The sequence below is a fragment of the Oryctolagus cuniculus genome, chromosome 7 (assembly GCF_964237555.1).
Source record: "Oryctolagus cuniculus chromosome 7, mOryCun1.1, whole genome shotgun sequence".
NCBI classification, from domain to species: domain Eukaryota; kingdom Metazoa; phylum Chordata; class Mammalia; order Lagomorpha; family Leporidae; genus Oryctolagus; species Oryctolagus cuniculus.
Genome location: NC_091438.1, coordinates 16966091 through 16993190, shown reverse-complemented (window position 1 = coordinate 16993190; position 27100 = coordinate 16966091). Strand labels below are relative to the sequence as shown.

The following is a 27100-nucleotide window of genomic DNA, read 5'->3' as shown; positions in this document are numbered from 1 at the left end:
GTGAGGGACAGAGCAGGGTCTTGAGTTAAGGCACTCTGATGTGGAATGTGGGCATCCTAAGCAGGGTCTTAATCACTGTGTTGGCACCTACCCTGTGTCTTCTTCACAAATATATACATATATATATATATTCAAACTTTTATTGATTTTTTTTAAAGATTTTATTTATTTTTTTGAGAGGTAGAGTTACAGACAGTGAGAGGGAGAGACAGAGAGAAAGGTCTTCTGTTGCAGATAGCTGCAATGGCCAGAGCTACGCCAATCCAAACCCAGGAGCCAGGAGCTTCTTCGCGGTCTCCCTTGTGGGTGCAGAGGCCCAAATACTTGGGCCACCTTCCACTGCTTTTCTAGGCCACAGCAGAGCTGGATTGGAAGAGGAGCAGCCGGGACGAGAACTGGTGCCCATATGGGATGCCAGCGCCGCAGGCGGAGGATTAACCTACTGTGCCACAGTGCTGGCCCCTGACTTATTTTCATTTTTGTTTGAAGCCCACAGAAAGACAGATGGAAAGAGCCCTCCCATCTGCTGGCTCACTCCCCAGATGCCCACAACAGCCAGGGCTGGGCTAGGCCAAAGCCAAGAGCCTAGAACTCAGTCTGGATCTCCCACGTGGGTGGCAGGGGCCCAAGTACCTGAGCTGTCGTCTGCTGCCTCCCACAGTGCACAGAGCAGAGGGCTGGATGGGAAGTAGAACAGCAGGACTTGGGTCAGGCACTCTGCTGTGGGAATCCAAGTGGCAACTTAACCCTTGGCCAGACACTGCCCCAGCGTTCTTTTCCTCCCTCCCTCCCTCCTTCCCTCCTTCCCTCCTTCCCTCCTTCCCTCCTTGCCCCCTTCCCTCCCTCCCTCCCTTCCTCCCTTGCTCTCTTTTGTAACATTTTACAGAAGGAGAAGGAAAGACAGACATCTTCCATCACTGGTTCACTTCCCAAATGGCCAGGCTGAAGCCAGGAGCCTGGAATTGCATCCGGGTCTCCCATATGGGTAGCAGGTGTCCAAGCACTTGGGCTATCTTCTGCTGCCTTCCCAGGTGCATTAGCAGGGAACAGTGTGGAAAACAGAGCAGTCAGAACTCTAACTGGTGGTCACATGGGGATGCTCGTTTCGCAGGTGGCAGCTTAACCCACTGCGCTACAATGCCAACCCCACTGTATTCTTAATATGTTAATAATATTTATCAGACTTTTCCAGTTCCTTCCAAAGGGAGAGTTGGTTTGAATAACCCAGGCCATTGACCCTGAGGCTAGCCCATTAGTACTCTCTGCTTGTCTGGTTTCCAGGCGATCGGAAGCTCCCTGGTGGTGTCTCCCGAGGTTCTGTGCCGCTGACTGCTAGGATTCCAGATTCTCGGGAGCCTCTCACCGGGGACCCCAGGGCACTGACACCTTCAGTTGCCCATGTCAGAGGGTTTGGTGGCCGAAGCCATTATGGCCTGGTTGTCACCAGCAGGACTCGGCTGGGGGCTCTGCCTGGAGACCAGGGTGGTGCCAGGCGCCCCACCCCAGTCTCTCCCTGCGGGATTCGGGGCCTCTTGTCAGCTCCGCACCTGTGCGCTTCCCTCCGCAGTGGTGGGGCAGGAGGAAGGAGAAGGCCTGGACTCACTGCCCCAGTGCTTCCCTCCTAGGATCTTCATCATCTGGGCCATCAGCAGCTGGTTCTGCCCAGGGCCGGCCCCTCAGGACCAGGCAGGCCCTGGAGGAGCCCCGTGCATCGCCAGCCACAACCTATTCCCCAAAGACACTTTAATGGTAACTGCTGGATGCAGGGGCGGAAGGTGACAGGTGGGCGGAGTGTGGGGCAGGTGGACGGGATGGAGGGGTTCCTGGTCACCATGGGCTCTGAACAGTTGGGGCATGGGGTCATCAGGCAGCATCCATTGGGTGGAGCTGATGCTTTTGGGAAGTTGACAGCGAAGGCCTTTAGCACTTGCTCTCAGGGCTGTGGGAAGGGAGCTGGGGAGACGTGGTGGGCACGGGCAGAGCCGGAGCTTCCCTGACCAGCGCTGGCCCCAGGGTGGGCTTCTGCCAGATGTGCGGCTTTGGGTTCTGTCAGCAGGGTGACCACTGCCCCGCTTCCCTGCTCCGTGGGCCGTGGGGGCAGGAGGGGCTGGGCTCCCACTCCCTGTGTCCTGAATGGGCAGCTGGTGCCTGCTTTGCCCTGAGGCGTGCAGCCCAGAAGGGGGCCAGCATTCCGGGGCTCCTGCTGCTGTCCACGCTCAGCTCGGAGGGCAGGCTGCTGGGTCCTCAGCTGCTGCGCACTGCAGGCTGCCAGGCTCGGCCAGGGCAGACACAGGGGTGGGGAGGAGAAGTTACTCTTTTCTCCACGACTCCCTGTCCCCACACATGCTGGTTCATGAGGGACCAACGCTGCCCGGCTCTTCCTCCGCTCTTTATCCGTGCATGTGCTGAGGCTCTGAAGAACGGCCCTGAGCTCTGCCCCCCGCTCCCACCCCCAGAACCTGCACGTGTACATCTCAGAGCATGAGCACTTTACAGACTTCAACACCACCTCGGCTTTCTTCTAGGAGCAGCATGACCTCGTGTACAGCAACTGGATAAGCGGCGAGAACTCTGACGGCTGCTATGAGCACTTCACAGAGCTGGACATCCTGCAGGTAGGGCAGCCCGGGGCTGGGCGCACACCACAGGGCCTGCTCCCGGTGCTCTCGCGGCCCTGTCCACAGCCCTGCTGCTGCGCTGTGTCCCGGGGTCTCTGTGCTTTGCCCTCCCCGTCAGAAGGAAGGCCGTGGGGATGAGGCCTGCCCCGGGATTCTTCCAGCTGCCCCAAGGTGTGCAGTCCTGGGCTTTAAACCAGCGAGGGATTAGTGATTGTCCTCGGGTTTATCTGAGTGTCACCAGTTTGTCCGGCAGCCCAGTTTCAAAATAATTTTAGCTAATGTGCATTGAGTACCTACTAAGTGCACGACGCTGGCTAGGAGGACTCATGGAAACCTCCCGGCAACCCCATCTGACAGACCAGGAAGGTGAGGTGCAGAGAGGTAGAGCGACTGCCTCAGGTAACACAGCTCAGGCTCTGACTCTGGCCTCTGGCAGCCCCAGGTACAAATGCTGCCTCCTCCAGGAAGCCCTCTTTTGGTTCTCAGACCCTGCTGGGCTTCCCCATCCCAGCCCTGCCCCTTCTCGGTCCTTACTGTGTGGGTCAGGTCTTTCCCCCCATGGGGCTGAGTCCTGTGAGGGTAAGGCTGGGACTGTCTTGGTCACTTCTGTATCCCCAGCACTGCCCAGTAGGGGACTGGGTGCAGGATCAGTAAGTGTTGCACCTGTGCTGTGCCCTCCTCTCTGTCCAGCAGGCCTCCTGGGATGGGAGGGGTTCTTGCTCGGGCTCTGCGGGCTGAAGCAGGGGTGCACACGGCCTCTCTCGAAGCCTCAAGCCAAGCCCCCAGGGCCCAGGGCTGTCACCCTGGCCATGAGAGCTGCTCCTGGGTGCCAGGGCCTCATCTGCTTGCAAGCTTCAGGCCGGGGTCAGGGTGGAGATGGAAGGTGGGGCCGTGAGGGGACACCAGGCCCCGTGGTGAGAGGCCGAGCAGCTCCGCAGGGACTTGAACCAGCGCCCACATGGGATACCAGTATCACGGGTGGTGGCTTGACTCTCTGTGCCACAGCACTGGCCCCAACATGTATTCTTACGGTCTCTCGTGCGTATGTGGTTTCACGTGAAGCTGCTGTGTCAGACAGCGGAGCCCTGTCTCCCGTCCACCCCACCCCTTCACACTCCCCTTGGCGGCTGTCCTCAGCTGCATTTAGCTGTTTCTCCCACTGCGTCCTGTCCACACTCCCCTCCACAAGTCGGAGCTGTGATTTCTTAGTTTTTCAGTTTCAAACGTTCTCACTGACTTTCTGCTGTGGAAGGATAGTTCTCCATACAGGAATGCAATTTTTATTAGAATAGCACTCAGCATTTGAATGCTTTGGAGTGTGCCTACCATTCACATCTAAGATACACAGTAAACACAAGTTGTTGTTTCTAATTGTTTATAGATCTGTTTTGTTTATTTGAAAGAGTGAGAGAGAGAGAATCTTCCATCCTCTGGTTCACTCACCATGTGGCCACAGTGGCTGGGGCTGGGCTAGACCAAAACTAGGATCCTGGAACTCCATTTGGGTCTCCCACATGGGTGCCAGGGCCCAGAATTTGGGGACATCTTCCGCTGCTTTCCCAGGCACATTAACAGGGAGCAGGAATAGAAGTGGAGCAGCCGGGATTAGAACTGGTGCTCTGATAAGGGATATTGGCATTACCCATGGCAACCGAACCGGCTACACCACAATGCAAGCCCTTATGAAGTATTCTTTTTTGCCCAACTCCATACTTTCTGGGTGGTTAGTAATTGTTGTTTGGGGCTGGCATTGTGACATAGCAAGTAAAGCCACCCTATGGGCACGGGTCCATGTCCCGGCTGCTCCATTTTCAATCCAGCTCCCTGCTAATGTGCCTGGGAAAAAGCAGCAGAAGATGGCCCCAGTGTTGGGGCCTGTGCCACCCATGTGGGAGACCTGGATGAAGCTCCTGACTTGTTGGGCACCTTTTATGTGTTGAGATTGTCCCAAACGTTCCCTGTGCACTGGCCAAGGTCCCTGGCTTTTTGTGTGTGATGCAGAGGCAGGCGTCATTCTGTCTGCTCTATGCTGCCCAGAGCACCAGGTCACCCTGGAACTTCCTGAGTGATGAGCTCTAGGAGCCCTGAGAGGAGCAGCAGGACTCGGTGAAGGTGGGCGCTGTGAACGGAGCTGGGCGGCGAGCATGGGACCCGCCACCCTGCGCACCCTGCCCAGGCTCCCAACCTCCGGGCTCCCCCCCAGCTGGGTCCTGTCCCTGGGTTCTGATGGCCTCTTCAGAGCTTTTCTGCTTGCATGGCCAAGACCTCTGCAGCTGGCCTGGCCCAGCCCTGTGCCCCCGACTTCGGGCTCTGACCCCTGACTCTGCTCTCTTAGAAATCCCTCCTCCCGGTGCCTGTGACGTCTGTGCTGCCCACAGCTGTGGTTGCTGTGGGTCCCCGTTCCTCACGGCAGCTGCCCCCCTCCCCACCAGCCTGTCTCCCCTAGTCGTGGCCTCCTGCCCCTTGCCATCTCCCCATCTGTGTGTCTCTAGCTCCCAGCCCTGGAGGGTGGTCAGCAGGTCCTACAGGGGGTCTTGGGGCATGAGAGAAGTCTTCTGGCTGGGGGCAGGACTGCACTCATGAGTACCCCCCCACAGGTGGCCCTCCTGGAAACCAATGCCTACCTGCTGGCGCTCACCATCATCGTCTCCATCATCCACAGTGTCTTTGAGTTCCTGGCATTCAAGAACAGCAGGGTGAGGCCCTGGGGCCTGTGGGAGACCACAGTGGGGGGTCTGCCCCCTCGTCCTCCCTCCCCCATCCTCCCCCTGCCTGGGTTCTGGGCCCCACTCTCCAAGGGGCCTTGTGAGCCTGGAAGGGGAAGGGCGCCCAAACTCCCAGCCCAGAATCTCCCACCAACCAGGAGAGCAGTGGAGGGAGGGGCTGGGCCTGCTGCCGGGGCAGGGGCCAGGGTGCGCCTCCAGGAAGCAGGCCCGGGAACTGTGAGGCCAGGAGCAGGGAAGCCCCTGTGCTGCTCCCCTTGGCGGGCCCAGCCCACTGCCTCACCAGGAGGCCCCTGTGCCAGCAGTGCCTGGTTGTATGGCCACTGTGCTGGTGGCCAGGCACTGGCCTGCGTACCCCTACCAGGTGGAGGCCGGGGCAGAGGCTCAGGAGGGAAGGTCACTTGTCCAGCCACCCAGCTGCCAAGTGGCCGCCCGTCTGCCCCGACTGTGATCCTCCAGGCCCCAGGGGCCCCGAATCAGTAGAGTCAGCATCAAGCTGCTGATGGTGTGCCCGTCCAGGTGCTGCAGTGCCAGAGCTGGGCAGGGACCGGTGTCTCTAGCCGTCCTGGGCAGGACCAGCTCACTAAACTCTGACCCCAGAGCTGGGGGTGGGTGCGGGGGCTCTGTCCAGATGAGAAGTGGGGCACGAGGAGGCGTAGCCACTGAAAGGTCCTGTGGCCCCTTGGGTCCACCACCCTCACCGGAGCCTGTCTCCAAGCCGCTGCCTCCACGGGGCCCAGGGAGTGGGTGGACAGGCACCCCTGCGGCCTGGTGAGCCCTCGCACACTGAGTGCAGAGCTGGCCCTGCTGACCGCCGGAGCAGTGCCCGTGGGAGACCAGGGCTTCCAGGGTGTGGCTGGGGGCTCCCCCAGGCGGCATTCAGGTGGGGCGCTGGAGGGACCCCAGGTCGGGAAGCAGAACCCAGGCCTTGCTGGTGCCTGAGGGTGCCTGCCAGCCCCATGTGGGGTCGAGGAACCGGAGGAGGTGGTATCGGCGCGGCACAGAACAGACCTGGCTGTGACCTTTGGTGAGGGCCGGGTGGGGCAGGTGGGCTCATCCAGTGTGGGAGACAGGGCCAGCCCTGAGGGGGCTCATGATCCACTCACAGTCCAGTGTAGAAGACAGGGCCAGCCCTGAGCGGGCTCACAGTCCCTCACCGTCCAGTGTGGAAGACAGGGCCAGCCCTGAGTGGGCTCAAGGTCTACTCACGTCCAGTGTGGGAGGCAGTGCTGGCCCCGAGCAGGAGGACGAGACGGTCCGTTTCTGTCCTCGTCCTTGGCAACACTTTGTCTTGTGGGAAACCAGAGCAGCAGCAAGCAGACAGGGGAGTGCCATGGCAGGGGTGGGGTGGGGTGGGGTGGGGTGGAGTGAGGGCTGCACAGCAGGGGCAGCTGGGAGCCTCTCAGAGGAGAGGCTGAGCCCAAGATGCCAGGGAGGGAGCCAGGCCCAGGTCTGTTGATGGGCAGTGAGTGCACAGGCCCTGAGGTAGGTCAGCGGGCCCTGGTGTTGGCAGTGGCAAAGAGGCGGGTGTGAGTGTGGTGGAGGGCGTGGGAGGGGCTGGGTGAGACGGCCCCACCCCCTGCTCACAGGTGTCTTCTCCACAGGCTTCATCACCATGACGCCCCAGCTCTTCATCAACTACAAGCTCAGGTCCATGACCCACCTGCCCTGGTGCATGCTCACCCACAAGGCCCTCAACACCTTCATCGACGACCTGTTTGCCTTCGTCATCAAGATGCCCGCCCGTCATGTGCTGGATCGGCTGCCTGAGGGACGGTGAGGACCAGTGGATGGCGGGGGCTCCTGGCTTTCTGCCTGCACTCACGCCACCTCCCCCGTCTCCCCGCAGACATGGTCTGCTTCATCTACCTCTACCAGCAGTGGATCTAGCACGTCGATCCCACCAGGGTGAAGGAGCTGGACATAAGTGGGCAGGATGACACAGCCACCCCCGCCCCCGCCCCCTCCGGCAAGGAGCCCCAGGAAGCCCCTGCGAAGGCAGCTGAGGACAAGAAGGATTAGGTGCCATGGTCCCTGCCATCCCAGGCTCCTGGTGAAAGCACCTGCCTCCCTGGCCTCCGCCCCCCCCCCCCGCCACCTCCCTGGATAGATGGGGTCAGGGCCCAGGGTGCGCCAGCAGTGGGGGCTGTCGGTCCTCTATGTTCGCAGCCATCTTGCCCTGCCACAACCATGGGGAAGCCAACAGGGCGGTGCCGGGGTGGGCTGGGTGGGGGCAGTGCTGGGGCCCCTCCAGGTGCCCTCAGCCGTCCATCATCTTGTCCCTCGTCCCCGAGCACCCCTAACCCCACACCTCCGCCCTTTAACAGTGTGGATTTAATAAATTCATATGGTGTTTAATTTAATTTCAGCCTCTCCCCTCCTGGGCTGCACACTGGACGGGAGCCCTTGCAGGGGGCGGGGCCCCTGTGCCAAGCCAGGCCCTTCACTACTTCTGCCGCCTCCAGCCCTCGAGGGCCCTTTCGTCCCAGTCCCCAGTTCCCAGAAGCCCCCGAACTGCTTGCCTTGAGCTTCTTGCTCGGGCACAGCCGGGGCCCAGTTCAGAGCAGCACACGCCCACCGCAAGGTCCAGTCCCGCACTCCAGCAGGGCTGGGAGCGTGGTGGGCAGCCAGGTCTGCCGCACGTGTGAACTGTGGGCACCCCTGGGCTGGGACCCGACCCCTGGGGCACAAGTGCCTGGCCAGGCCCCCCCTTCAAGGGTGAGCGCCCTGGCCTGCACTCCGAGGGCGGGGCCCTGCAGCCAAGGAAGGAGGCTTTTGTGCTGAGGCCCCCCAGGCTCCCCGTGGAGCCTGGCAGGGAGCCCACAGGCCAGGGGAGGGGGCCAGTGCGGCCGCCTCCTTCCTGCTGGCTTCCTCGCCACTGCCGGGCCGGCCTGGGGAGTGCTGTGCCCAGGGTCCAGGGCAGGCGACGGCTCACACGGGGCTCGGTCAGCCTAGGCTGGGTCACTCTGTCTGCTAGGACAACGCAGTGAAGAGCTGGAACACCCAAATGCCCCACGCGGGATGCGGGCGCTTGCCCTATGTGCGGGCCCCCCGGGAGCCCCTGTGCTCAGAGGCTGGGCGCACGGTTCCCAGATGTCACTGATGTCCCTGTGCTCCCGGGGGCCCGCCCATGGCCATGCACAGCTGTGGTCCTGGCACTGGAGACCACCAGGGGCGGGCGCAAGTCCCAGAGCTCGTGCCCAGCCTACGCTTTTACCACCATGGACAGCGGCTGTGAAGCCCCGGGCCGGAGAAGCGCCAGGCTCATGGCCTCAAGTGTCTCTGCCGGCAATGGGCAGCGGGCGAAGCCCCCTCGGTCCCTCTGCAGCGCCCCGCCTCCCCTTCCCGACCAGCCCGCCCCTGGGTCACGTGTCGCGCGGGGGTTTCCCGTTCCCCTGCCTTGATGATGTCACCTTGATGACCCCCAGTAGGCCCGGGCACCGCGCATCCTGCCCCGCCTGCGGCCCCAGACCCTGCGACGCTTGTCCGGGCCGCGATCCTCCGCGGGACAGCTCGCATGCGCGCTTGGGTCTGGGCCAGCCTCCGAGCTGCGCGTCCCTGCTGGCCAGGCCATGCCGAGTCGCCGTGTCGCCAGACAACCCGCTGCGCCAGAGCTGGCGGCCCTGGGTAAGCGGAGCCCGGGTTGGGAGAGGGCTGGGGGGGGCTCCCGCAGAACGCTGGGGGCGGTGCGGAGACGCTGCGCTTGGGGGAGAAAGCCACAGAGTAGGAGAAGGGTATGGCCCTAGGTGCGGGCGAGGCTTCCCCTCGAGGAGTGAGAAGTGGGTGGGGCCTGACCCTGAGGCGGACAAGGGGCGGGGCTCCGAGAGGCGAGGGGGAGGGGCCTGGCCCGCGGAGGCGGGGCCTGCGCGCGAGGATGGGACAGGGTCTGGGCCCAGCTTAAAGAAGGAAGCACAGCGCAATGGGAGGGCCGAGGGGGCGGGGCATGCCCTCAGGCCCTCAGGAACGCGCGCGGTGAAGGCGGGGCCTGTGGCCTAGAACGCCCCGCGGGTGGGGGCGGGGCCTGACCCTGAAGCAGAGAAGGGGGCGGGGCTCCGCTCTGCAAGCCCAAGGTGGTGCCTGGCCCGCGGGGGCGGGGCCTACGCTCGAGGACGGGACGGGGGCGGGGCCCAGCGCAAAGAAGGAAGCGCGGAGCAGTCGGAGGGCCGAGGGGGCGGGGCCTCCAGCCGGAAACGCCCCGCAATGAGGCCCGCCTCCCTGACCTTGCAGCCAGGCCGGGTGTGCCCCTGGGAGTAGAAAGGGGCGGGGGCCGGCGCCGCGGCTCACTAGGCTAATCCTCCGCCTAGCGGCGCCGGCACACCGGGTTCTATCCCGGTCAGGGTGCCGGATTCTGTCCCAGTTGCCCCTCTTCCAGGCCAGCTCTCTGCTGTGGCCAGGGAGTGCAGTGAGGATGGCCCAAGTGCTTGGGCCCTGCACCCCATGGGAGACCAGGAGAAGCACCTGGCTCCTGCCATCGGATCAGCGCGGTGCGGCGGCCGCGGCGGCCATTGGAGGGTGAACCAAAGGCAAAGGAAGACCTTTCTCTCTCTCTCTCTCTCTCTCACTGTCCACTCTGCCAGTCAAAAAAAAAAAAAAAGAAAAAGAAAGGGGCTGGGGGTAGGGGGCTTCCAGGCTCGACCTTAGCTGGGAGGATGGGGCCTGAGCACCAGGAAGGCTGGGGTGCCGTGACAGGAGCTGAGGAGCATCCGGCCCGCCAGTCAGGGAGGACAGCGGCCAGGGGTGGGGCTTGCGCCCGAGGGGCGGGGCTTGGAACCGAGGGGCGGGGCGTGGGATGCTCTGGTCCTGGGGCGGCCCCATATCCTCCCCTGAGTCCAGCCTCTCTCTGCAGGGTCTGCTGACCTCTCCTCACTTGCTCTCACTTTCTCCAGGACCACAGGTAAGCATCGCTCAATGGTCCCTGCCTGCCGGGGATCTCGTGCAAGTGGGGCTGGGGAAGGCCGGGTGGGCTCCGTTTAGGGGGGATTCTCGCCTGACAGGCGGTTGAGGTGGGCCCCGAGGGGTCCCCCCGAGACAGGAAAACCAGTCACCTGCTCTGAGAGCTGCACCGTGGGACTGCAGGGGTGGGGGTTGTATTTCGGGTCTACAGGCTGTGTGAGCTTCTGCAAACCGCCTCCCCGCCCAGGCCTCAGTGTTCCTCATCTGTAGGATGGGCATGATTGAGAACACAGGGACCCCGGGTCGGTGCACCGGATTCTGTCCCGGTTGCCCCTCTTCCAGGCCAGCTCTCTGCTGTGGCCAGGGAGTGCAGTGGAGGTTGGCCCAAGTGCTTGGGCCCTGCACCCCATGGTAGACCAGGGTAAGTTCCTGGCTCCAGCGCAGTGCGCCGGCCACAACGGCCACTGGAGGGTGAACCAACAGCAAAGGAAGACCTTTCTGTCTCCTGTCCCATCTGCCTGTTTAAAAAAAAAAATAGCAGAAAAGAAACTATGCTTATATTGAATGAAAATATAGACAGACTTTAGCAGGGGAATAGAAATTATAAAAATATTCAAATAGAAACTTTAAATTTAAAAAGCACAATAATGGCCAGCACCGTGGCTCACTTGGTTAGTCCTCCGCCTGCAACTCCAGCATCCCATGTGCTTGGGTCCCTGCACCCGCATGGGTGACCAGGAGGAAGCATCTGGCTCCTGAATATGGATCGGCGCAGCAGCCATTTGGGGAGTGAACCAGTGGATGGAAGACCTTTCTCTCTATCTCTCCCTCTCACTGTCTATAACTCTACCTGTCAAATAAATAAAAATTTAAAAAAAGTTCATGGAGCTGGCACTGTGGCTCACTTGGTTAATCCTCCTCCTGCAGCTTTGGCATCCCATATGGGCACTGGGTTCTAGTCCCAGTTGCTCCTCTTCCAGTCCAGCTCTCTGCTGTGGCCTGGGAGGGCAGTGGAGGATGACCCAAGCACTTGGGCCTCTGCACCTGCATGGAAGACCAGGAGGAGGCACCTGGCTCCTGGCTTCACACTGGTGCAGCGCCAGCCGTAGCGGCCGTTTGGGGGGTGAACCAATGGAAGGAAGACCTTTCTCTCTGTCTCACTGTCTATAACTCTACCTGTCAAATTAAAAAAAAAAATGCAATATCTGCAAATCAAAATCTTCATGGGATAGGCTTAAATTCAAGATGTCTCTGGCTAAGGAGTCGGTAAATTGAATATCCATCAGAAGCAATTAGAAATTTGGAAATGTAGATCAAAATGAAGTGCAGAAAGGTGAACAGTTTCCTTGTAGTACGTGGGACAACATACATGGAAGCCAAGTCCAAGAATCATAGAAAAAGGGAGAATGGGGTAAAAGATACAGAAATGGTAAAGACTGAAAATGTCTCCAACTTGATGGAAGATGTAAGTTGACAGATGCAGAACGCTCAGCTTCCCCAGGTAGTGTAAATGTGAGGATGTCAGACTGATGGAACCAAAGCTAAAGAGAAAACCTGGAAAGCAGCTCAGGACAATGACTAGGGGCAAGTGATACGTGTGATAGCTCATTTGTCAACCACAGCTATGGATGGTAGATGGTAGAACAACATCTTTAAAATGCTGAGGGAAAATAATTGAGCCAGGCCGGCGCCATGGCTTACTAGGCTAATCCTCCACCTTGCGGCGCTGGCACACTGGATTCTAGTCCCAGTTGGGGCACCGGATTCTGTCCTGGTTGCCCCTCTTCCAGGCCAGCTCTCTGCTGTGGCCAGGGAGTGCAGTGGAGGATGGCCCAAGTGCTTGGGCCCTGCACCCCATGGGAGACCAGGAGAAGCACCTGGCTCCTGGCTTGGGATTACCTTGGTGCACTGGCCGCAGCACGCCAGCCGCGGCGGCCATTGGAGGGTGAACCAACAACAAAGGAAGACCTTTCTGTCTCTCTCTCACTGTCCACTCTGCCTGTCAAAATAAATAAATAAATAAATAAATAAATCTTAAAAAAAAAAAAAAGAATGCAACTCGCTACATTAACAGTGGCTCCTGGCTTCAGCCTGGCCCAGCCTAAAGGACTGCCTAAAGGACGAATGCTCAATGCCCTCCTTAGACAGATCTGCATTAGAATACAGGGCAAGGGGCAGTAAGGATGGAAGTGGGGGAGCCTTCTACCAGTGGCTAACAGACGTGGGGCTACGACCTCGGGCTTGGACAGAAAAGCAAGAAAGCAGGCCAGAGATGCAGAAATGGGCCCACAGTACCACACTGATGTTGGCCTGCCGACCCCCAGCTGCGCTCCCCGCCAACGACCTTCCAGGTGGATTCTAGAACAGCTCCATGGCACCACATCTCACTTTTGCAGCATTTTATTCGAAAAGCAGAGAGGCAGAAACTGACAGGGAGAGATCTTCCACCTGCTGGTTCCCTCCCAACACACGATGCCCGGGCTGGGCCAGGCTGGAGCCAGGAGCCAGGAACTCCCTCGGGGTCTCCCACGTGGGTACCAGGAACCCAGCCATCACCTGCTGCCCCCCAGGGCCCCTGTGCTGGAAGCTGGGAGGGAAGCGGAGTGGGTAGGATTCAAGCCAGGCCCTCAGTGCACACTGGGTGGCCCCAGCACCAGCTTCACCTCTGTGCCGAACACCCACCCTACCTCGCAGTTCCTGAAAGAAAATTCCAGAACCCCATCGAGACCTCTGGGTCCAGAAGAGCTTTACAAAAGTGCAAAGAACAAAGGCAAACTGGGTATTTTATGAATTAAAAGTCTTAAACTTCTTTTTTTCTATAAGTGTAAAAACAAAGGGCAAAGGATCTAAAAACACAGAACAATGTTTGCCAAATACACGCCAGGCAAAGAGGAGCCCGGCGGGCATCTGCAGAACCCTGCGCCCCAGTAAGGAGACGTCCAGGGTGAGCGCTGGCGAGAGCACTTCCCGAGAGAGCGCACAGATGGTGAGCAGCACCCGGGAAAGCAGCCAGCTCCGAGCCACAAGGCGCACACACATTAAAGTAATGAGAACCCACTTTCTCTCTCCTCATCAGATTGGAGAAGAAATAATTTTAACAGATGAGACCCACTGGTAATCAGGAAAATGAAAATTAAAACAATAATGGGGCAGCATTTACAGACCCTCTGATTATCAGCGTTTTTAATCTAACAAGAGAAGGACTGACGTCCGTGAATGGGGGAACCGCTCGGCCCAGCCACGCGTCCCACAGATGACGCGTGTGGGGCCTGGACAGAGCGATGGCAGCACCCTGGATGGCAGTGACCGCGAGAACTAGACGGTGGGCACAGGCACTGGAGGGTGGGCACAGGTGCTGGACGGGGAGCGTGGGTGCTGGACGGGGAGCATGGGTACTGGATGGTGGGCACGGGCGCTGGACGGTGGGCGCATGCAGGCAGGAACAAAGTTTGCCCTTGGCAGCCAGGGCCATGGGAGGTGAAGCTGGTGTCCCAGCAGTGCTCTGCCCCAGGGACCTGTTGATCTATGGGCGTGGCACGATGGAAAGCTGTCACTTCAGTGGCTCAAGATGTCACAGGACAGAGGTCAAGGCCATGAAGTCAAAAGGAAGATACTGAAGAGGAGGCGGCTGAGGGTTCGAGACCCAGAATCTGGGCGTCACGGCTGACCACGCAACAGCTCATATGGCTGACCGTGCAATGGCACACACGGCTGACCACACAATGGCACACTCCGGGCGGCTCAGGGCCTGGAGATGCAGCGCTGAGAAGAGCAGCTTGGAGCAGGGAGGAAGGGGCGTGTGTTGGACGTGGGCCCAACTCAACTCCTCACTGGAACCCAGGCAGCCGCTCGGAGGAACACAGCTGAACACGGAGTCTACAAAGCAGGAACAGAAAAAAGAAATCACCAGGGTGCACGGAAATGGGCACTGAACGCTGAGCCCCAGCCAGGAGGAAACGAGGAGATGGACGCTGAAGTTATCCAGATGCTGAAGCTCTGCCAGCAAATGACTCAGAGGGCGCATTCCAGCACATTCCAGCACATTCCAGTACATTCCACTACATTCTAATACATTCCAGTATATTCAGGACCTCAGTCACCATGACCGAGCTGATGCGCTCTCAGCAGACATTGCACAGAGAGCCACGGAAATTCTAGATCTGAAACACATCAGAAGCAGCAGAAGAGTCAGTGGACGTGAGGACGGAGTGAGAATCGAGGTGCAGTCCCTGGGCCACACCAGGACACCCCAGGTATGTGACCTGTGACCTGGGACCCGGGCCATACCAGGAGGCGCCAGGTGTGTGACCTGTGACCCCGGGCCACACCAGGACGCCCCAGGTGTGTGACCTGTGACTCCTGAGCCACAGCAGGAAGCCCCAGGTATGTGACCAGACTCTCAGAAGGACAGGGGTAAGAAACTCTACACCCCAGACCACTGGGGTCTTCTGGGACGCCACTCCCAGGGATCCATGAACACTTGTAAAGCTCCGGGCCGGCCTTGCTCTGTGCAGCAGCGAACAACAAGAGGGGCTCGTGGCTGCTGGCATGAGGACGGGGCCTCTTGGCGGCGGTGGTGGTCTCAGGGTTGATTTCACACTGGGCTCTGGCCGCCGTGACGCAGGGACAGTGGCAGCTGGGTGCACGCGTGTGTGCCTCCCGGGCCTCCTGCCCGCCAAGGGGTCTGGGCGTAGAGGATTGCCGCTGCTGCTGGGGTGAAGGAAGCGCTGAGAGCCTGCAGGACCTGGGAGGAATGCCGGGCACAGGGTTGGACAACCGGGCTGGGCCGGGAGCTCTCCTGAGCGCTCAGGGCCCCCCATGGAGTACGGCTGGGGGAGACAGAACCTTGGGCTCCTCCTGGCCCTGGGCCTGCTGCGCTGCCTTCCCCCTCACACAGCTCTGTGCACGCACATGTCGGGGATGTTCGTGGTGCACCAAGCCTGGCCTGACCCACTGGGTCCTCACAGGCCCATGTGTGCCGACCACTGGCATTTCTGGGCCTCAGTGGAAGAGGCCACAGGCGAGGGGACCCAGGAAAGGTCCCAGGGCCCGGCAGCGGCACTGCTGCCTCCTCCTCCCCCCTGGCCTAACAGGGAGATCCAGTGCAGAGAGGCACGGACACCTGGAGTCTCCAGGTAGCCCCCAGCAGGCAGGAAACCCAAGGCCCCTCCCATCGCAGTCAGGGCCAGGGCCGGTCCCCCAGCAGAGACCCCAGTGCTCCAATTCCCTCAGTGACCGCCAGGGGGCGAGGAAGCTCCAGCTCCAGCTCCACTTGGGCTCTGGGGTGAGGCAGACACAGCGGTGCTGCGGGCAGCGCCGCCCACCCCAAGCTGTTTATGGGGTCTGCTTCCCACCCTGCTCTGTCCCTGAGGGGCTTCAAGACCCCCGTGTCCTCGCGGCCCCAAGTCCTGGACTGTTGGGCGCCAGAGTGAAAGTACCGCAAGGGGCCCAAAGCACCCGGGCAGGGCGGGAGGCCTCAGGCGCCACCTCCCAGGCGGTCCCCAACGCCGGTCTATTCCCTAGGTGAGCGCCTGGCCACCCTGCTGGTCACGCTCGCCGCCTTCTTCCTGGACGGCCTCGCGGCGGACATGCTGCGGGATCTGCACGACGCCTGCCGCGAGAGCCCCTCCGCCGCACGCTGGCAGTTCCAGGCCATGCTGTCCGTCCGGGACCAGGAGCGCGTCCGGGCCCAGGCCCAGGAGGCCGCGGACCTGGGCTTCGCCAGCTTCCAGGAGGCCGTGCGGAGCTGCCCCGAGCTCCGCGAAGACGCGGATCGCGAGCTGCTGGCACAGGTGACTTGGGCGCTCTGAATCCTGCTCCGCGTGGCACTAACCGGGGCCCAGCCTGCGCTGGGAACCCTCCTGGCCGAGTGCCTGCTGCTGGCCGGGGACGTGGCGGGCGTCCGAGCTCTGTGCGAGGGCCTGCTGCGGCCCGCTGGCCCTGGGGATGCCACCAAGGTCCGCGCCGGGGAGCGCGCACCGCTGCTGGCGCTGCGAGGCTTTTGCGCGCTGCATGGCAGGGACGCGCGGGGCGCCCGGGAAGACTTCCAGGCTGTGGTGGAGCAGGGCGCGCCGCACCTTGGCGGCTGCGTGCACGCTGTGTGGCCGCGGGCTGCTGCAGGTGCTGGCCAGCAGCGCCTTCCTGGGCACATTGGACTATGTCACCGCGTGCAGGCTTTGGCCAGAGGAAGCGCTGTTGGCTGCCAAGGCCTTCGTGCCCTGGAACCAGCGCAGGCTGCTGCTGATCATGCTGCTGGAGGAGGGCCGCCAGATGCTGCAGCGCCCGCCCCTGCTGGGCTGCCAAAGCCAGGCTGACGGGCCAGGCGGCGCGGCCCGGAGGGGTGAGTACCACCGCGCGCGCGCCAGAGCTGCTGTTCCTGTCTGGTCCTGCAAGGCTGCAGCTGTGTTTTTTCCTGTTCTGGGCGAGCTCCCGGGCCCAGGGGTCACCTTGGGCTCTGGGTTGGACACACCCCTCCGCGCCAGACACTGAGAGACAACAGCACCCGTCACCCCCCCCCCCCCCGTTCCATTTCCTTCTGGTCCTTTCTCTGTGCACCTGCCATACCGGTCACAGCGCTGAGCTTGGCTGCGCCAGGTGTGTATCAGGCGTGCACCTGCTCCCACCCCACAGCCCCAGATGTTTTGCTCTTAGTTCCAAGGCCTCTAGGGGGCATCCCCCCTCCCCTCACCATGGAGACGGCCCTGGGGGTGCTGGGTCAGGGAGCAGCTCCCCTGCATGGCCCCTGACTTCAGAAGCCCCTCCCCCCATTTGATAGACTTAAGGACAGGTGAACCTCCAGCTGCTGCCATTTGTTCTCCTCAGTTGGGGGGAGTGTGGGGGAGGTGCTTCAGCAGGCAGGGGGCAGCGGTGACATCAGCACACACACAGATCCTGCCATCCCCTGCTGGATCCTCTGGGGAGGAGAAACCCTCCGTTCTCTCTGGGAAGTGTCACCATCATCCAGTCTGCCCCCGACTGGCACCCCTGAGCCCACAGGGCCAAAAGGCTCGCGCCTGCTTCTGCAGAATGGAGAACTGAGGCAGAGTCTGCTCAGGGTCAGCCCTCCTGCTGACCCTCTGCCCGCCCCCAGGCCTGCTGTCTGAAGAATGTCCACCCACAGGGTGGTGGGAGGCTGGAGCCAGAGGCTGGGGCCCAGGGTCAGACACCAGGAAAGGCAGTCAGGGTCCTGGGGTTGGCGCAGCCCATGAGGGTCCCTCTGGGAGCCCAGCATCTTCGAGGCCCGACCAGAAGGGCTGCACAGGCCAGGTGCACAGGGAGGCTTGAGGCCCCCTCCACCTGCGTGGGTGAGAGGTGCGTGGCAAGCCCAGCCTGAGCCACCTTCCTGCAGGGATGCCCGTGGTGTGTACCAGCTGGCCTCACTGCTAATGGAGCTGGACGTGGAGGATGAGGCCATGCGCCTGCTGGCCGCCGATGCCCTGTACCACTTGGGCTGCCTGGATGATGCTCACGGGGCCCTGCAGGCAGTGCTGGTGCAGGGACCGCAGGCGGCCATGGTGCTGGTGCAGCTGGTGCTGGTGCAGCTGCGCAGGGGCTTCAGTTTCGAGGACCACCAGGTGAGGAGCCTGGGCGGGGGCTCCGACTTCCGACCCCATCTTCCGTGCTCCGCCTCGCAGGCTGTCCAGGACACAGCCTGGGCAGGTGTCCCCAAGCAGTTAAGGGAGGCTCCTGACCCACGGGGCCTTGCCTGCCTGGCCCAGTGACCCCTCTGCTCCCCAGGGAGACCCACCCACACCTGTGTGCACGCTCCAGGGGCCTCACTCTTGGAACGGGGGCAGCAGGTTACGTGCAGAGGGGGGGACTTCAGGCTGGGGAGGACCAGCCAAGGGTCCTGTCCACCCCTCTGTCACCCCTGCCCTCCCCAGCATCCCCCTAGCCCTGGGGACAACCGCCTCCTGGAACAGGAGCTGCTGGCCAAGGCACTTGAGCATGCATGAGCGGCCAGCAGGTGGCGGCAGGGGGTCTCCTTGGGGACCGCCTTGCGAGCTGGGGTTCTGTCCTCCCTGAGCCTTCCTGCTCTGCTCCTGGCTCTGAACTTGAGGATCTGGAAGCCCCTCCCTACACTCTGGCCAGCAAGGCGTTCACCTGTGTGTGTGGGAGTCTGGTGACCCTAAGACCCCCACCCCAGCCTCATGAGGGCATAGCAGGGCCACCCCTTGCACTTTCTGCTCCAATCCAGGGGCAAGTTGGGAGCACCCCCAGAGTCTTGGGAGCACGAGGAGGACCGAGCAGCTGTGTCTGAGGGGCACCAATGACCGGCTCCCCCTGCAGCTGGTGAAGAGGCTTGTCCAGGCCAGGGACACTGCCTGCCTCCAGCCCACCTTGGATGTCTTCTGCCCCGAGGACCTGCAGCTGCTCCAGGGCCACTGCCACACTCGGGCCCTGGCCATCCTGCAGGCACGGCCAGGCGCAGCCAACAGCAGGGCCCACACCAGGGACACCATCAGCGATCTCTCTCTGCAAGTAGGGGCCGGCTGCAAGTAGGGGCCGGCCCCCTGCCCAAGAAGCCCATCCCGTGGCAAGTGCATGAGGGGATGGGGGGGTCTTTGCCGAGCTGCAGGTCAGGGATGTGAGGTCCGAGGACAGGGCTGGTCTCAGGTGTGTGCGCCCTGGGAGCACCTTGGGTGGGGGCACCTTGCACACAGGCCCTGGCCACGCAGGTGAACTTGCAACGCCTGAGACGCGTCTGCACCAGCCGGGCACCAGCCAGGCTTCCATCCCAGCCCCCACGGCTCTGTGGGCAGTCAGGCCCCTTTCCAAACTCAATCCCCACCCCCAACCAAGTCCACCTAGGGACAGTGACCGAGTGGTGGGCACCTGGCCTCCCCTCCTGGCTGAGCTCCGGGTGCAGGGGCACAGTCCTGGGGGGTGGGACCTGTCCCGGGACACGGGGGGTGGGAAGTGTGGGCCAGGGGCCTGCCTGCCAGTGGTCCCTGGTGGGCCTTGCTAGCACCCCCTGGCCTGACAGAGACCCCTGCAGGGTGGGGGGGCTGAGTGAGTCCTTCCCAGCAGCACTGGTGGGGAAGAGACATGGCTGGTCGGCCCCCCGAGCTGGGTGCTTTGCCGGCCATGTCCACCGCTGCACATGTGCCAGAGGGCTCCTCCCTGGCTGCCTCTCCCACCCCACCCCTTCCTATTGGCTGCCTTTCCCTTCTCCCCCAGAAGCAGCTGCAGCACCCCTCTTCTCAGAGCCCCCCAGGCTGTCCATCACTCCTCTGGGGGCCGTCCTGTGGCCAGTGTCCTGGCCAGCCCTGACTGTCCCTGTGTTTTGGTGCCCAGAGTCAGCACCCTCTGCTCTGCCGGGTCAGGCGCCAGGAGGAGCTACAGCCATGTCCTGACTGCTGCCTCCTGCAGGGAGCCAGGCCAGTGAGTCCCTGCTTGCCCGAGCCCTATGCTACAGTCTCCTGGGCCAGATGAAGACTGCCATGTTTGACTTCAACTCCGTGCTGCGGGCCGAGCTGGGGAACATGCAGGCTCTGTGTGGGTGGGCGCTCATGAACCTGGCCCTGGGCCAGCAGCAGATACTGAACCCCCGTCCCCTCCTGGGGCTGAGCGAGCAGGGAGGGAGGAGACCCAGAGCCATGCTGAGGATGGGGAGGGGGCCCAGCCATGCCCAGCAGCGGGGTACCCACCAGAACCCCAACATCAGTCCCACCTGCACCACCAGGCACCCAGGTCAGGGACACTGCCCTTCTGTGCCTGCAGCCTCAACCTGTGCTGGTCACCTGTGCAAGCTCTCAGGGCACTGGCATCCTCTCCAGCCAAAAGGAATCCACCAGAGAGCCGCCCCCTATCCTGTCCCACCACGGGGTGTGGGCCAGGAGGCTCCTTTCAGCTGTCTTGGTGGAGGCTGCCAGGACAGTGTGTTGAGAGGGGCTCAGGGATGTGAGCCACGGGAGTAAGTGCTGCCATCGATTAGTCATGTCTGCTGGGGCACAGGCAGGTCAGGACTTGATTTGCCTGCTTTTGCAGTGAGTTTCTGTACCTCTGCAGAAACAGCTGCCATTCAACATAAGGGGCTGTGGCTCAGGCCGTCAGTTGAGAGACCCCCTCATACCAGCTAGGCCTGTGTGCTCAGAGGGCGTTCGGGTTCGTTGGTTTCTTTATGAGGTTTTTGTGTCTGTCCCTGTGCCATGCATGACATGCCCTGACCCGCTCCCCTGGACACCCACGCTGGTGCACAAGTGGGAGGGGGCCCAGTCCAATGAGGGGACTCGGCTGAGTCGCTTGTCCTCTCCACGCCAGTTTCCCCTCTGTGAAAGGAGATGGGTACTGGGCGGCCAAGGAGCAGAGAGGAGACCCTGGGGACACGGGGAAGACATGGCAGCCAGGGGCAGCACCCAGGGAACCACGGCTGTGGATCCTGAGCTTCAGGAGCCAGAATGGAACTCGGAGCCCAGAGGACACTGTCACAGTGACAGCTGGAAAGAAGGCCAGCACTGAGAGATGAGGGGTGGGCGCCAGGACTGACCTGCAGGGGGAGGGAATCCCACCCCAGCAGCCTGGGAGACTGGATGCAGTGAGCCCCCTCCTCGGAACGTGAGACCTGCCAGGAGGAAGCCACGGAGAGATGGACCAGCGATGGACCAGGGCCCCATCTGGGGCGTCAGAGCCCCCTGAGCAGGAAAGGCTCTGTGCCTGGTGGATTTCCCCGCGAAGCACCAACGTTTAGACAGACCCACAGAGGGAGAGACCCTGACCCTAGAGCCAGGTAGGCGCACCCTTCAGAAAGCCGGTGGGAAATGGCGCAAAGACCAAAAAAAAGCCAAGCTCATGTAGACTCCGCATAACACGCGTTTTCACGGACTGCTGAAGCCCTCGTGCAAGACCCCTACACCTAGCATGGAGCCCCCTGGGCCCCAAGGTCATCTTCTACACCTAGCAGTGCCGACCCCAGGGACCCCGCCCGGAGTGGGCAGGTGGGCCTCGGCCCCCCAAGCCCTGAGGTCTTCTACACCTAGCGTGGGGCCCCGCCGGGGGGCAGCGCCCTCGGTCACCCAGAGCCCCCAGGCGGAGGCCGGCTGTGGCCATGGCTGTGGTCATGGCCATGGCCATGGCCACCCAGCCTGTGCCCAGGGCAGCGCCTTCGACCAGGTGATGGAAGGGTGTGCTCTGGAGGCCGTGTCCAGCCTTGTTCAAGGGCTCTGGGCAGCTCACTTTAGGACAGAGGCCAGCAAGAGATCCCCTCTGGTGCCCAGCAGAAACGGCGTGGGGGGTAATGGGGTTCATTGTCGTGGCCAGGGTGGGGCAGGCAGGGCAGCCCCTCCAGACGGAGCCCCACCCCTGCCCGCCTCCCTTCCAGGAAGCCGTGGCCAACATCATCTCTGCCCTGAAGCTGGACCTGGCCTCTGTGGTCCCTGAGCTCCACTCTCTGAGGCGCAACGCCCAGGGCCTCCTCAAGCAGGACCTGCATGCTCACTGCTGGGCGCTGCTGAGCCGGCCCCTCCGGTAGGACGACGCCCAGGGCCTTCTGGCCGCTGGGGAGGCACTGGTCCAGATGGACAGCGCACAGCCCAGTGGGCACCTGCTGCTGGCTGACGCCCTCATGGCGCTGGGTATGCCCGGCCTGCGCCACCCTTTGACCTGATACGCAGGGAAAGCGCCCCTGGATGGCAGTGACTTCTGAGGCCTCAGCCATGACCGCTGACCCCCCTCTGTACCCCGCGGAGGCCCGGCTCTGCCCGGGTGGCCTTGCCCCACATCGTCCTTGTGCTGTGCCACCAACGTCCTGAGAGCGTGGTCCCCACTTCTGGTTCTGCTCGGGCTGGTGGGGGGACGACCCCTTGCGGTGACCATGGGGGAGAGGCAGGGGCTGTGCAGCAGGTGAATCCGCGTGCCTCTGCCCGCAGTCCCTCGCCCACGCCCACACACACCCCCTCCCACCCCTACAGGCAACTACGAGGCAGGCGGTGCGTATCTGCAGGGGCCCTGCGAGCCGCTCAGGAGTCCGCGGCGGCCCCGGCTGAAGCAGGGAGACTTGCGGGCTGCGGCCCGGGACCTGCAGGGCCTGGCGGAGCCGGAGGCCACGGACCTGGGCTTTCTGCTGCGGCTGGTGGAGGCCTCCCAGCGGCAAAGCTTCGCCCAGGTGCGCCCGCGGGGTGCGCGTCGCATGTGCGGTGGGAGCGAGCAGCATCACTGGCCGGACCCTGGTCTCTGGCCGCCGGCCGCGATGGCCACGGGCCTCTGGGCTTGCTCGCAGAGGGCGTAAGCCTCCCGGGGGTGGAGGGAGACCCCTTGGAGCCCACCCTGCACCAAGCCCGCCTCATGCAGGGCGGCGCAACAGCTTCTCCCAGGCCTGCGCGTGGCGGGGGCTCCCGCGGCCTCAACCAACAGCGCTGGATGGTGGGCTGGGTACCGGAGCCCGGATCCGGGAGCACACGCGGGGTGGGGCCGGGCGGGGCCTCTGGGGCTGGACACGGGGCTGGGCGGGGTACTGAGCTCACGGGGTGGGGGGGCGCTGGGCGGGGCCTCTCGACTTAAGGGACATGCTGGGCGGGGCCTCTGGGTCGGAGGCGGGGCTAAGGCAGCATCTCTGAGAAGCTGCGGCCTTGCCTTTCCAAGTCTAAGAGGCTGCTGAGCAACGCGAGCAGAACCGGAAGTAGCCGTTCCCCACTTCCGGTGGCTGGCGGCCGGTCACCACACTCGGTCTGCGCGCTCCTCCCGCTGCCCACCCAGCCCAGCTGTGTGGGGCCTGAGCGCGCCCTCCGGGCCGGGCCGCAGTCTGGGGCGGGGTCTCTGTACAGCCTCTCCCAGGAGTTCATGAGCCCAGGAGGGTGACCGAGGGGGCTTCAGCTCGGCCTGGAAAGGAAGGCGCCGGCGGCATGGCCGGAGCTGCGCACTCCCCGCCGGCCCTGCCGTCCGGAGGGTGCGGTGGGGCCTGGACTGGCGCGTGTGCAGAGGCCTGGTCAGCAGCCTGCTTGTCCCTCGGTTGGTTCGCTGCCTTCCCTGCTTTGGGTCGCGAAGGTCGGTGGGCCGCTGTCCTGGGGGCGGGGACAGCCTGCGGAGGGCCAGTGGGAGGGGCTGCAAAGCCAGCTGGGATGGCAGAGAGCGCGGGGAGGGGGCCCCAGAGGTGGGAAGCGCTGGGCGCTGGCTAGGCTGACCCAGGCTCTCTCCCTCTTCCAATCTTCCTCCTCTGTACAGGCCTCTGCCCGGGAAGCCAATGCCCTCCTGGACACGGGGCGGCCGCGGCAGGCGCTGGGCTTCTGCTCCCTGGCCATGCTGGCTGGTGGTGGGGGCGCCTGCCACTTGCGCCTGCGTGCCACCTGCCTGGCCCAGCTGCGGGAATGCGACCTAGCCCTCAGGGACCTGGACCAACTGCTCCAGGAGGGTGCAGGCGATGGGGACCTCCCGCGGTGGGCGGAGGACCTCTGCTCCCAGGGCCGCCTGCTGCTGAGCCTGGGGGACGAGGTGGGGGCCGCCGCGGCCTTCAGCCAGGCCCTCACGCTGGCACCTGCCCCTGCCCAGAGCAGCCTGTGGGGGCAGCCGTGCCGGACCCCCACCGTCCGCCCATTCTTGCACCAAAGGCAGCGCTGCCTGGAGCAGCAACGCCACGTGGAAGCCTGGACAGCAGCCCAGAGAGGTCTCCTGGTGGACCCCGGCCACCGCGGCCTGAAGCAGCTGAAGGCCAGAGCCCAGAGAGGGGTGGACTCGGGCTGCTGGCTGCACTGACCCAGCCATGGCAGCCGGTCATCTTCAGCCTCGGGGTATGGCCCGCGCAGCGCCCCAGATCGGGAGGTGCCCGGCGCCAGGGTGGGACCCAGTGGGATGACCAGTCTCCGTCTTTTTGACCCTGGGAGTAAAGGGACAGCTTCCTGGGAGGGTCGTCCTGAGGCTGGGGACTCTGGCGCATACCTAGACCTGGGATGCTGAAGAAGCAGCCCAGGTCTCCCCCTGGCTGCACAGGACAAGGCCACGCCCTCACGCTGTGCCTGGAAGCCCCTCTTTGGGCCCAAAGCTGCCTCCCACCTTGGCCCTGGCCTGAGTCTCAGGGCTGCTGCTGAGTGCTTTCCTGGAAGTCACTCACGGGGCTGCTCCCCGTCTCGGGCCGTGGGGGGCCCAGTGAGCCTGCAAATCCTGAGGGGACCCCGCTTGGTACTTCCCTGGAGCTGGAGACAGCAGGGGACTAACCGTCCAGGGAGGCTCTTGCTCCCTGCCGAGGAGCATGGAGACCCCTCCCAGGCAGGCCAGGGAGCCCAGCCGTGCCCTGTCTCTGCCCATGCTGCAGCATGCATGAGAGGTGCTGGCAGACCAGACCCCAAACCCCCTCCCGGGCCGCCTGCCCCAGTCTCTGCCTGCTCCTCCCTTGGGCGTGAGCCACAGCGCCCCCACCCCTCACCTCCTGGTAGGCACCTGTCCCACCCCAAGCAGCAGAAGTGGCCCCAGGGTCAGCAGCCCCACCCCCATCCCCTATGGGCCCTCCCAGCACCCCGGCACCTGCTGGGCTCTGACCACAAGGACAGGGGCTGTAGGGACAGTGCCTCCCACCATAAGGATGAGGGGACTGGGAGTCCACGGTGGTGGGGGAGCTCCATTGCCTCTCTCCTCTCTGCCTCCCCACTCAGAAGCTCCCAGGAGGCCTTGGCGAAGTTTCCTGGGGCACCGTTTTCACCAAGTTTTTCCTCCAGTGTCCACGGTCATCCTTCTGTGTCCACCGTGTGCTCGTGGGCTCCACAAAGATGGCCTAACAGTGCGAGGAGCCAGGGATGGGGCCAGGTTCTGGTCAGTGCCCAGGCAGTGAGGTGAGGGCAGGTGCCGAGGGGCCGGGCAGCCGTGCCTCTGTCCTTGTCCTCCCCACCCCGGTGCCCTGCCCTGTCCATCACTGGGAGGCCATCAGAGCTTGGCTGCTGGGGTGCAGACACCCGACCTGCCTGGCCCCTCCCACCCCAGGGGGCAAGTACCCTTGGCTCATCTGGCAGGGGAGGCACTGGGCTACCACCGAGTGTCAGGTTGAAGCCCTCACCCCCCAGGGGGTGGGACTCACGGGGGAGAGGACATGGCTGTACCCTCCTCAGAGTCCGCTGGAGCCTTGGCCTTGAACCCCAGCCTCCAGACTGAAAAAAACTCCTGTGCATTTGCAGATATAAAACTTAGTTTTGCGGCACCTCGGTGGAGGATGGCCAGATCCCCGAGTTCATCTTCTACACCTAGCAGGGCCCGCGAAGTGGGGAGGCAGCCTCGGTCCCCAGAGCCCCCTGGGCCCCAAGGTCATCTGCACCTAGCACAGTGCCTCCAAGCTCCCTGGGCCCCAAGGTTATCTACATCTAGCGGTGCCGGCTGCGGGGACCCCGCCCGGGGTGGGCAGGTGGGCCTCGGCCCCCCGAGCCCTGAGGTCTTCTACACCTAGCGTGGGGCCCCTCCAGGAGGGCACCCTTGGTCACCCAGAGCCCCCAGGCGGAGGCTGGCCATGGCCGCCGTGGCCGTGGTCATGGCCATGGCCACGTAGCCCATGCCCAGGGTGGCACCTTCGACCCCAGGGCCAGGTGCAGGCCGAGGCTGCGGCCAGACCAAGAGCGGTGCCCACCTGTACATAGCCGAGCCCCCGCCCCCACCTCGCCCCATGACCCCTGCCACGGGAGGCTGCTCACGTGCCCCTGGATGATTTTTTTTTAATAAAGGAAGAAACGCAAAAAAAAAAAAAAAAAACACCTTAGTTTTGTTCATTTAGTTTCTGTTTAAGCACCTTCTATAATGTAACAGTGCCACTTAAGAAAGTAAAACCCTACAGGTGTCCCTCACGTCTTTCAGAACACAACAGAAACACCTTAAGTTAGGCCCTCTTGGTACTTCATGACCAGATTCCTGCATAATTTTCACACATTCAGATACAAAGCATACTTGAAAGCCAGCTTCAGACACCATCCGCCACAACTAGAACATTTTTCCAAGTCCATGATTATACTTGCTCATTTCTCTCCCAGATTGACTTATACCAGAATTCTTGTCATGGCTCTATAATGAGTATACTCTTCATTTCTCATCCTTTTATTATTTTTTTACAGTCTATTTTAGAATCCGTTCTTTGGATTATTACCCTCCCTCCTCTGCTTGACCTTGAGTGTGTGACTTGTGGTTTTCTCTTGTTTCCAGCATTTCCAACAATCCTATCCACAGTGAAAGCCTGGTGACTACTTCATTCCCACCCTTGCCTTCCTGCAAACACAGTGGAATCAGGTGCTTGTTAATCATGAGATGTAAACAGTGAGTACTGGGGCCCCACGGTGGCATAGTGGGTAAGCCTGCCACCTGCAATGCTGGCATTCCATGTTAAGTGCCAGTTTGTTTATGGCTGCCTCTCTTTCAGTCCAGCTCCTGATAATGGGAAGAGCAGCAGAAGATGCCCAAGTGTTTGGGCCCTGTCCCTCAGGTGGGAGACCTGGATGAGCCCCCAGCTTTCCCCTGGCCCAGCCTTCATGGTTGCAGCCATCTGAGGAGTGAACACATGGATGGAAGATCTCTGTTTCTCCTTCTTTCTCTGTAACTCTGACTTTCAAAATGAATAAAACTTTTTAAAAAGTGAGTTATCTGGAATCTCTTAATGATGGGTACAATCGCCCCATGCAATATGTAGGCTGGACTTGGTGAAGGCAATGGATATTTGGGTGCTTTGCCCAGGTTGCCTTTTCTGGAGAGAGCTGGAGATACGTAGAACAAGACTTCACAACAGCCCCTTGTACTACTCACCTTCCTGCTGACCACCTCTCTGCTGTTTGTATTTTTTATCACAAAATAATTGAGGCTACAATTTAGAAATGATAATATAGATCATCTCCTGAGACCATACATGGATTCTTTTTTTTTCTTTTTGAGGATATCTAGGGCTTTATTTTGGAATGCAGAGGCCATACAGCA

General features: G+C 62.1%; 2 protein-coding genes across 3 annotated transcripts in view; both read left to right on the top strand.

The window, feature by feature from the left end:
- LOC103347373 (uncharacterized) overlaps positions 1-8760 on the top strand; it is a 55787-nt gene extending 47027 nt beyond the window's left edge. Inside the window, exons 4-7 of one of the 2 annotated variants that reach the window (XR_011390297.1) lie at positions 2526-2615; positions 5216-5314; positions 6946-7117; positions 7191-8760. Coding sequence is in view for 1 of the 2 variants with exons in the window: in XM_070077265.1 (XP_069933366.1) it covers positions 2526-2615; positions 5216-5314; positions 6946-6960 (204 nt within the window). In the remaining variant the exon portion in view is untranslated. Of the gene's footprint in view, positions 1-2525; positions 2616-5215; positions 5315-6945 lie in introns of both variants that reach the window. The other variant, XM_070077265.1, reaches the window with a different exon arrangement.
- On the top strand, positions 6996-26768 carry LOC127488788 (tetratricopeptide repeat protein 34-like). The gene is given in 12 exon segments (XM_070076764.1): positions 6996-7117; positions 8812-8968; positions 15670-16325; positions 16327-16551; positions 17583-17808; positions 18524-18732; positions 19611-19768; positions 21550-21807; positions 22144-22337; positions 23393-23955; positions 26339-26422; positions 26553-26768. Coding segments are annotated over 10 exon segments (2733 nt in total). The 3' UTR covers positions 23921-23955; positions 26339-26422; positions 26553-26768.
- The last annotated feature ends 332 nt before the right edge of the window (positions 26769-27100 follow it).